Genomic DNA, 11,045 nt, shown 5'->3' on the forward strand with positions numbered 1-11,045 from the left:
AACACAAAAACATCAGTGGTAAAAACTCCTGGACCCCTGAGCAATGCCCCCAATACATTTGAAAATTATAAGTCTCTCTGGAAAAAGACAGTTGGCAAACAACAAAACTTTTGTTGTAACTGCCTGTACAATACTAATGGCAGCGCTAATTTTTATTAATATATAATCAAAAATAAAATGCACCTTTAGAGAGCAGGAATGAAACTGTTTTCCATGCGCTGCTTGTTGTAGCCAGGAGTAAAGGGGTATAACTCTTACAGTCCTTGCAGTCTATATCTGCGCCCTTCAGGAAACAAAAGCACAACCACCAATTATTGTCAGTCATAAGTTTGGAAACACCTAGTCTTTTTTTTATATGGATTTTCTTGCATGTTCCTTGTTTATATTCAATAAACCTGTTAAAAGGCAAACTCCCATGCAAACTGAGAGACTAAAAAAAATGTCATGTGGAAGGATTAATCCAAATTTTGACACATTTCTAGATGAAGAATATCATTAAGACCTACATCTGGAGAGAAAATGTTAGCAGACTGCCTCACCCCCACAGTCAAACATACTGTAGATGTGGAAGGTTTGGGGTTGTTTTAGAACCCTGAACCAACATGCCATATTTCAACATCATGCAATTCCATCTGAACTGCAGTTAATTGCAGCCAACTTCAATGTGCAACAAGATAATAAGCCGAAGCATACAGTACATCCCAGCTTTGTAAGCTTTATTTAGAGAGCAAATGATCATCTGGAGTGTTATCTATTATGGACTGGCCTGCCTAGTCATTGCATTTAAATCCAATTGAACTGATGTGGGACATTTTACAAGAGTCAATGGCAAATGTTCAGAGAATTGAACTGTTCAGATGCCAAGAATGTGTAAAGCTGTAATTAATGCTAATGCTTTTTTTGATGAATATAAAGTGTATCTGTATATTATCTGTACATTTATATATTTGTTTGGTCAAAGTAAGTCTTCGTTCCATGTTTACCTTGGTTTGTTGCATAGAAACAAAAGGAACATGCTGTGTCTCTAAAAAAAACCCCATAAAAGTATGAACTATGAAAAACTATGAGTTTCCAGACTTTTAACAAGCAATGTACAGTGTTAAAAAAAACAGCGTGAAAATGATTCTTGATTCACCTTTGATACGAGAAATTTTGCCAGTTCCACATGATCGAATAATGTGGCTCTGTAATTACAAGGCAAATACAAAATTCAGAACATTTCCTGAATTCATTAGTTTTATTCCTGTTTTTATGTGTTTTAATCAGCTGAATGTTGGTGGGTCATGAATGTACGATATATTTTGTTTTTCATTGTTATTAAGACAATACAAAAAAAAGAAATGAAAACAACAACGGACTAAATGAAGGTCTAATACGTATAAAATGAAATAGGTGTCATTTGAACATTGTCTTGTTGAAGTGCATTGTGGAATTTTGTGAGTACGCAGAATATTCTGCACTAGTCTTTCAGAAATGATTTGGCAAAATGCAAAATTGGTATATTTAGTGAGCAGGCTGGGGATGAATATACAGTAGACTGGCCTGTGTAACGGAGTCTGATTGGCTGCGTCTCTAATGTTGATGATTTCATGGATCTTTGTCTCATAAGGACGCAGCATCGCTTGTACTGCTTTCATGGCTCCCTGTGTGCAGGCGAAATGCAGTGCCGTGGACTTGTCACACTGTAACATACACACACACACACACACACACACACACACACACACACACACACACACACACACACAGGCACAAATGCATTCACCGGAACTGAGATTGTGTTTCACTTAACTCTCAAATTGCTTATTTGAAATTGAAACTATTCCATAGTTTAGTTCTTCACATGAATGGAATCAAAATTTCCAAGTTGGAAAGATTCAGATGGCTGAGGAACATCTCTGTTCCTCACAAAAAAAATACAAAGAACTCTCAGTGAAATGAATGTAATATATATATATATATATATATATATATATATATATATATATATATATATATATATATATATATATATATATATATATATATATATATATAAACAGTAGTCTAACAGTAGTCTAAACTTTTAATGTATCATAACAGTCATAACTGATTTGCTAAATATTAGTATAACCTATGTTAGCTAAGTGTAATTGTAAGTGTAATTCTTAACCCAATTTTAAATAGGGGTCTAAATGCTGTATATATTGTATTCTGCCCTCTAGCTACAAAGCTAAGAGGTGAAACACATGAATAGCTTCCAGTTGTGCAAACTGTGTTGCTAAATATTTGGCCATGTGACTGGGATTCATGTTCCCCCTGTTCAAACCCATTCCATGTATCATATCAATCCAGTTATATTTGATAATAAAAATAAAGTACATAAAAAGATGGACTGGTATCACAGTGACATTTTTACATTGATTATACAGTCAGTTTAAATGATTAAATCACAAAAGAATATATACATAGCCTCATATAAATCAAAATAATTCTCATATAAATCTCATATAAATCTAAATATTCTGATCATTTTGACCTCCTGGGACCTTTTGGTTGGACAAGGAAAATCTTTCTCCTAAATGCTTGTCATGCTTTAAAAACAAAACTTTTAGGTGTAGGTGTAGCCGTCATTGGATTTATTATTGATTAGTAAGAAAAGGTATGTAATAAGTGCAAAAACATGTGTGTGTGTGTGTGTGTGTGTGTGTGTATATGATGCTTTACCTGTTGCTGGTCTACTTTTGCACCTTTAGCGATGCAAAGCTTGATCACTTCTATATTTCCACCTCTTACAGCTAAATGAAGTGGGCTGCTCTTTGATTTATCCAAATAATTAATGTGTGTAAGAATGGAAATTCCAAACTCTTCTCCTGGAACAGAGAAGGAAAGATTAATTAAAAGAGATTAATTACATGAATAAATACATATTAAAATATTCATATGTTAAAAACTGTAAGCTGCATCTTTATATTCCTTACATAACTGTAAAAATTAATTCTATAGACTCCCTCATTGTGGAGTTATTTCATAAGCATTATTTGATCTAAATACTTTACAGACCTCCTGGTAATACTGTACATACTAAAATGGCAATAAAGCAGTCTGGGACTGAACTGCACAAAAAGACTAATGTGGATTTTTATATTGTATATACTGTAATGTAAAGTATGTCAATATGGATTTGTTTAGAACCTTGTCCTCAAATTTGCACATTCATGACTCATGTAACCTATGTTTAGATGGAGGATGAGTTTTGCTTATCCCTGTCCTCTTGTTTAATTTGGCTACCTCCTCTGCACATGCGGACAGGTCAACAAATGTAAATCAGTGCAAATCAAAAAATTTACATTCACATCCAGCAGCAGCCTGTATGTTCACAAATGTTTTAGTCATGCATCAGATGTTTCAAATAAATGCATTAACACTATGTCAATTTGCCCAAAAAACAACAACAACAACAACAACGTTCTACTCTGTTTTATTATCTACAGAAGTGCACCGTGTACAGAGGCATAGAAAATAAGGCAGGTGTACATAATGGTGCATATTTACTGTGTTTGTTCAAACACCCTGATCAGGTCTTTGTGGAATTGTCCCAACACACACACCCTACTCACTAAATAGGCTGTCTCATTTAAACACTAATACATTTTTGGGGTTGCAAGTGCACTGGTTTGTCTCTATGGCTACACAAACTATGGGCTTCCAAAATCTTAAGTTGTGTAACCATATTCATTTGTATTGTATAAATCAGTTGGAATGGTGATGACGTACAAGACTGAAAGGTGAAAGAATATAAATATTTTAGCAGTTAGTGTGCAGGGTGCATCCTGAGGTAAATCAAAGAGGCTCACCTTTTTGCAGTATTGTCTCCATTGCTTCTTTGGCTCCCGAGAAAGCCACTGTGTGTATCGCATAATGCCCCAGCTTGTTCTGATGACACAGCTTGGCTCCATGTTCAAACTGGAAAAAAAGTCAAGCAAATGGAATCATGAAGGAACTCAAGAATGCATGTGCCCAATTACTCAAATGACCCTTTTGAGCTCTGAGTTGTGCACTGGAGCTAATGCAGATAACAAATTGCATTTTCTCCCAGTTAGGTCATTTGCTAAATTCTACCACTACCACTAGCACATGCTACATTACACTTCCAGGGGTGGGAGTGGTATGAGTGAGTGGTACACTCCTATTGAGTGGTATGCGATTTTCGACATACACGATAGCTTAGCATCACTCCAAATGAGAAAGAAAAGAATTGCTGTTCTTCCTCTCAATGAAAGAACAGGGTCAACTTTCTATGGCATTATTGGGATTTGAAATCACAATCACTCAAAAAAGGAATTCTGTATCTCTCCATTTCAACCTCAAACTTCGCAAATATTACATTTCCTGCATGGAGTTTGATGTTCTTTTGTTGTTTTTTTAGACAAACGTATCATACATCAGAAAGATTTCTGTTACAAACAGAAAAATCCGACAAAGCCTTTATTATGGCAGTGATTTTGGTACACAGTTTTAATGATGCCTTACTGGTAACCATTAGCTTTCCTTATAAGTAACTAGCATTGTAGCTCAATTGCAAAACTTATTGAACAAACCTTAGACACTAAACATGCTGTCTCTTGGTTAACATTTAAATGAAGTTAAACAGTTTCTGTAAACCTCTAATAACTCACAAGTGCATGAAGAGCTTCACAGTTATTTTGGGAACATGCCAACATTACTGGTGTGTTTCCCAGATCTCCCTCCAGATTCACATCTGTCCGGCTGCAGGACAGGAATACCTGAAGCAACATGAATGACAAGTGGTGATTGACTGTGTGCAACTCAATTGTACCAGGTAACTCAGTGTGTGTAACTCACCTGTACCGGGTAACTGAATGGGAGTAACTCACCTGTACTGAGTAACTAAGTGGGTTTAATGCATCTGCCCCAGGTAATAAGGTTGAAGTAACTAACTTGTAACAGGTAACTAAATTTGTGTGGCTCATCTTTACCAAAGAAAAGAGTTGGAATAACTAAGAGGAAGTTACTCGCTTGTACCAGTTAAAAGAATGTGAGTAACTCAACTGTACCAGGTAACTGAGTACGATTAACTGCCATTGCTGGGCCCTTGAGCAAGGCCCTTAAACCTCAAATGCTTAGTTGTATGTCGCTCTGGATCAGGGGATATGTGAATCACTTGTACCAGGTAACTGACTGGGTGTAACTTATCCATACTAGGTGATGTGGTGTATGTAACTCACCTGTACCAGGTGATTGTGTTCCTTGCTGATGGCCAAGTGAATCGGTGCCATCATGGCTGTGTTTAATATATTTGGATTTGCACCCAAATCTAGCAGCAGTGAACAGCTTGACTCCTGGTTTTTCTCCACAGCAAAATGTAGAGGAGTTTGTCCTTCTGCATCCTGAACATCCAACTCTATATAACACAAAATATTTAACCTAATATGAGTTCATTTATTACACTTCTACAGTATATGTGATACAGAGCCCTAAGATACTCATAGTGGTACAACAAACATAAAAAGATCTTAAAACGTACAAAGATTATGTTGCACAATGCAATTTTTTATTTCTTTTATTTTACTCTTAAAATTATTTGCTTTTAAATGTATTTAAGTATCCAAAGTATTATGACTTATTATGTCTATAATGTCATATTACCACTTTTGGTACAAGACTCTTGCTTAATCAACTCATTCAATTCATGATATGAATGAATCAAACACTGAATGATATCTAAGAAATTACCATGAGCCCAAAACTTTCATTTCAACTACCTCAAAACAAAATGATGTAAATAAGGCCACGGGTGTTGTGGCGAGTTCGAGTCAGGAGTTTCTTCCAATGAAAAATGTTCTGCTTGCTGTTGAACTGATGCAGAACTGTATGTTGGTGATTAGTAGATACACCAAGCGCCAATCAGAACAAGTTAAAAACAGAGCTTAAATATATTTGACTTTGAAATGTAGTGAAGTTAAAGTGAAAATACATCAATAAAATACCGATAACCAAAAAGCTACTTAAGTACAGTAACAGATTAAATTTACTTTGTTAGTTACACAATTGCTTAGTTGTGAGCCATCAAATTACATTAAAATACTTTTTTTAAAACACTCTTTCCACTTTCTGTGTCTGTAATGCTTTTAAACATTTTTTTCTGTTTTAGATTTTCACATGATTTTTTAATGAGGTAATGTGGTTATAATGGGCGCTTTTAATGACAGTAATGGGTTTGTTCATGTTCACTATTAAGTGTCCAAGCATTCAAGCAATGTGGGAATTTGAGCCTGATAACTAATGCACATTATTTAATAATAGACCTTCGAAAAGCTGTTAATACTTCAGTAACAATCCAGAGTTTCTCTTTTTATTTAAATTTCAGTAAACGAGTGAATGTGTAGCCACACTTTTAAACACACACACATGTGTGTGATTAATGATGATTGTATGATGTTATTGCGATGATTGTAATGTTAATGCATATATTCACTGGCCACTTTATCAGGAGAACCTTAATAATAACAATCAGGACTTTTCTTAGCTTTTAGAACATCTTTTATTCTTTAATGCCATGGATTCCTTAATGCTCTTGAAGCATTCCTTTGAGATCACATAACTGCTGCTGATTTGAATCTTCTGGTGTACCACATCCCGAATGCACTCTATTGGATTCGGATCTGGTGGCTGTTAAGGCCGTTAAAGTACTCACTGGCTCTTTGCACCGGTTTGAGATGACTTTGTGTCACGGTGCATTATCATGTTGGAAGTAGCCATTATAAGATGGTACATAATCTTAATTTGTGGGAATCTCATGTGGTCTTCTGCTTTTAAAGTTGGCCACATCAAGACAGTCAATATTTTGTGAGTTCGAAGATGCTTTTCTGCTCGCCATGGTCGTAAAAAGTGGATGTTTGAGTTACCGAAGCCTTCCTGTGAGTTTGAGGAAGCCCAGTCTCTGACCTTTACCATCAATAAGGCTTTACACACATACCAAATATTACACATGTAGACTATTACTAGTATGGCACTTGTTTCTGTGGCCCATATAGTGAATTGGTTGTATGATTGAGACATGGATCTGAGGCTGTTGTGATTGAAAGAGGAATTTAGAACGTCTGATGATGACATATTTCACTCATTTGGGACCGTACAGTTCAACATTAAAACGCTTTACTCTAATGCAGCCTGTATTATGTGCATAATACTGCATGACTCACCGTCAAGTCCTGTCAAGGACACAATGAGCCGAATAATGTCCAAATGCCCACTAACGGCAGCGTAGTGGATCGGTCCCGCTCCGTTTTCATCCCTAGAGCTCAGGTGACTCGGACTCTTTTTGCTCAGGTAATCCAGAGCTGAAAGATCACCTTGAACAACCCACTAAGAGTAAAAAATAGGTGGACATTAGCATCTTTTCTCTTTTACGTGTCTTGTTTACATCCCGCCTGTATATATCCTATTCCTGTCAAAAGGATTAGCAAGAGATGAATTATAGTGAAATGTGAGCAGTGGGTTCTGATCTAACATACACACAGAAACATGACACATACACACACATGCTGAAGTAATATCAGAGTGATGTTCGGTAAATGTTTGTGTCCTTTTCATCTCAGTCTATACACACATACGACATTGACATAAATCCAAAATGTATGCGGGAATATTTCGGCACTCACTTTAAACACGTTGACATTAGCCCCGTCAGAATCATCGATCACACAGCAATAAGAGTTATTTTGCTTCATTGGGGTTTTCAGGAAGAAAAACTATTCACAGTGAAAACCTGAGAACAGAAACAATCTAAATACATCATACTTAGAAAAATGGCAAAAATAATAGACACATTGACCCCCAAATGTATTTGATCTATCAAAATTTTGCACATTGGAATAACTTAGCTAGCTAGAAAATCGACAAACAATCTTTAAAAATACATATGAAAGGAAATTTTTAAATTAAAAAGTGACTCATTGACCTTTTAGAGCAGGGGATCAATTTCCTTGCGTCCTCACAATCCCAGAAAGCGTCACATGGATTCAAGTTTTGGAAACTGTTTCACAGTATGCCATCAATTTCTCATATAGTATATAATAATGCTTCATTAGACACCGAAACTATAGCACATATACCGTTCGTCTCGTCATGCCGTATCCAGAGTGGAAAATGATCAATGCAGTGTGTGCAGAGTGTATAGGAAATGAATGTTATTTTCAAAATTAAGCAGATAATCTAGTTGCTAAGCAATGAGCAAACAGAAGTAATGAGATGAAACACTACTGTACACACTCCACCTTGTACACAGTTCAGGGTTCAACACCCACAATTCAGCTGTCAGTCTGTGTTTATAAGATGACAACCTTACTTTGACTTGTGTAAATATATGATATGCATTCATGGTTGTATAAGGCAGACTACACTTTTAGCCCATATTAGTAAAACAGAACACACTTCATCAGCTTCAGGAGGAAAAAAACTAAAACTAAATATGCACACAATCTCTATAGACCCTGCAATGACATACTATGTTTATATAGATTCTTGTTGTGAAGTCATAAAATGAATTGATTTCTTTTTCATATTTACCTGTGAATGTTTATATAAAGAGCTGCACCTTTCACATTGTCTCAAGCACCTTCAAAAACATCCACGCTCCTCATGAACGTGGCACATGGCAGAACACAATTAAAGCGGATTAAATGGGATATACTGTACACTGGGGTTAATTAGTCTAAAATCACATTGATCATCTGGCATTACGCAACATTTCATTGTCAGTAAAATTTTCCAATGTCTGATGCACCTTTGTCTAAAGCACCAACCCAAGTTTTCAATTTTTCAATTTTTTATATTTTTATGATTTTTTTTTCATTAAAATGTCAAATTTTTTCTTAGCCATTGATAGTTACATTTGAATGAACATTGAACATTTTTTTTTTACTGTCTCTATAGAAAGATTGTTTTATTTATTAGAGAAATAAAACAAAATAAATATTAAATTTCTGCTGTTATAAAAATCGACTAATCAGAATTATGAGTTGTAATGGACACTTAGGTAGCTAAAGAAGCTGAAAAAACACATCGTAAATAATAAATAATTGATGATACCAATTATACTCATATACATAGTATAGAAATAATGAATGTTTAGGTTGTATAATGTGAAACTAACAGTGACACGGCATGAACTTTCACAGCAGGTTAATTCCTTTTAATCTCAACAATGACCAAAATGCCTGTGCTTTTAAAATAACAACTCTATTCTCTCTATTCGAGACTTTCTGCAATTTCACACCAATTTCATTTAATTGAATCACATCAGTTCAGTCAGAGACTCAGTGCTCTAAGATGAATAACAGGGTATTCAGTTGCCTTTTTATCTGAGCTAGACTTTATTCGTTTTGCTTACACACACTCATATTTTGCTATATGCAAATATAAAGACTTTGCGGTAAACGCTGAAGCAATGAAACACAGAGTGCTGTAATCAAACCATGCTGTAATTCCAATGCAATCAAACATTTTTAACAAATCAATTATTATCCTGGTGTCTTTTGGACTTGGGGACATATTTTTGGTATACTGTATCTATTTATATTTAAGTCAAAATGAATATATAACGGTGTATAAAAGTCTAAAGCTCTAGCAAATGTCAGCCTTTTTTTTTTTTTTTAGCCCATCTGAAATCAGCTTTTCTTTTTTTACTTTTTTTTTCTAACTTTAATTTTTCTATAGTGATTATTTGTTATAATTTTCAGATTTATACTTACATCTACAATCTATTGATTTATTTAAAAAAAAAAGTTATATTTTGAAAAAAGAAATTTGAAGCAGGTATAAGGTATAAAAATGTATCTAAAGAAAACTTTTTAATGGATTTTAATAGATACAATTTGAAAAGAAAGCAAAAAAACCCCCAAAACATTTATTTTATATCGACATTTTACTTCAACTTATTATAATTTTTTTCATTTCTATAACAATAACAATGTGGTTTCCAGTCCAGATGTCATTGCCTTTAAGAGACTCAATAAAATTCACTTTCACTCTGAAAATTTTAAGTATTTTGGGGAACCTTTGAGGATTTGTTCCTGATTGCCATTTTGTATCCTGCAGTTTTGATCTGTATGACTAATGGTGACTACAAACTAATATATTTATATATAATTATTTAGAAATGAATATGTATGCATATTTTTTTGGTTAAAAATCACATCTTCAAGGATTCTAAGAAATCTTCTCTCACTCCTAGTGTACACGCTGTTTTCAGGCAAGCTGATAAGATCTTGACAGACAGATGTGATGCTGTCAGATTTTGCCATGCAAAGAAGTTTAGCCAAGCATCTGGTTTCATCATGAGTGAGCTGCTTTCTTACAGCTACAATCGTCTGAAGATTTAGAACCGAATTGTCTTTTTAAGTATGTATTTACGTGTTTGCTTAAAAACTATCTGCTTTTGCCCTGTGTGTTACTGCTGTTAGTGAGTGAATGATGCTGATGGTAATGACTGAAGCGTATATAATGAGCACAACAGAAACATGCAGAAAAGCTCTTAGTTCACTCAACAGATTTTAATTTCTAACATGAACAATAAGGAATAAGGAAAAGAAACTTCTTCCTACCTTGGTTTTGAGCAGAGGCAGAGTGCGCATGTGTGTGTCGTGTGTATGTGTGTGTCATTAGGAAGATGCTTTTATACTCCACTTTGCTTCATGGAGGTCGGATTACAGAGGCTGTTATTATGACATCATTTCCTCTGATGTAATCAAGAAACTACCAATTGGACACTAAAACAATTACAAACCATAATATTGTCCTGTTATTGTTTTTGCTGGGGCCGAGCGATGATCTGTGGCTTCACAATCAGGAAGAAAAGTTGTTTGGTAATTTGAATGCTTTTTTTTTTTTTTTCTTGTTTAGTAGGACAAACATGCCCAATGCTAACCCATGATGGTGTGCTTGTACCATTAGATTGTAATACAATCTAAAAGTAAAATGTGTCCTTTATCACATTCACTATATGGACAAAAGTATTGGGACACCTGACTTTTCCAGCCATA

At 34.9% G+C, this 11,045-nt stretch overlaps 1 protein-coding gene across 1 annotated transcript in view; it reads right to left on the bottom strand.

Annotated features, from left to right (window-relative positions):
* The window catches only part of trpa1b (transient receptor potential cation channel, subfamily A, member 1b), a 30,362-nt gene extending 19,708 nt beyond the window's left edge, over positions 1 to 10,654 (bottom strand). The window contains exons 1-10 of the mRNA XM_083530258.1: positions 10,608 to 10,654; positions 7,665 to 7,771; positions 7,206 to 7,368; positions 5,229 to 5,404; positions 4,659 to 4,766; positions 3,837 to 3,945; positions 2,707 to 2,852; positions 1,543 to 1,682; positions 1,136 to 1,184; positions 184 to 283 (exon numbers count right to left, since the gene is read on the bottom strand). Coding sequence (XP_083386384.1) covers positions 184 to 283; positions 1,136 to 1,184; positions 1,543 to 1,682; positions 2,707 to 2,852; positions 3,837 to 3,945; positions 4,659 to 4,766; positions 5,229 to 5,404; positions 7,206 to 7,368; positions 7,665 to 7,733 — 1,060 coding nt within the window. The 5' untranslated portion in view covers positions 7,734 to 7,771; positions 10,608 to 10,654. The remainder of the gene's footprint in view (positions 1 to 183; positions 284 to 1,135; positions 1,185 to 1,542; positions 1,683 to 2,706; positions 2,853 to 3,836; positions 3,946 to 4,658; positions 4,767 to 5,228; positions 5,405 to 7,205; positions 7,369 to 7,664; positions 7,772 to 10,607) is intronic.
* Positions 10,655 to 11,045: the final 391 nt, after the last annotated feature.

This window comes from Silurus aristotelis (assembly GCF_946808225.1).
Source record: "Silurus aristotelis genome assembly, chromosome: 25".
Lineage (NCBI taxonomy): Eukaryota > Metazoa > Chordata > Actinopteri > Siluriformes > Siluridae > Silurus > Silurus aristotelis.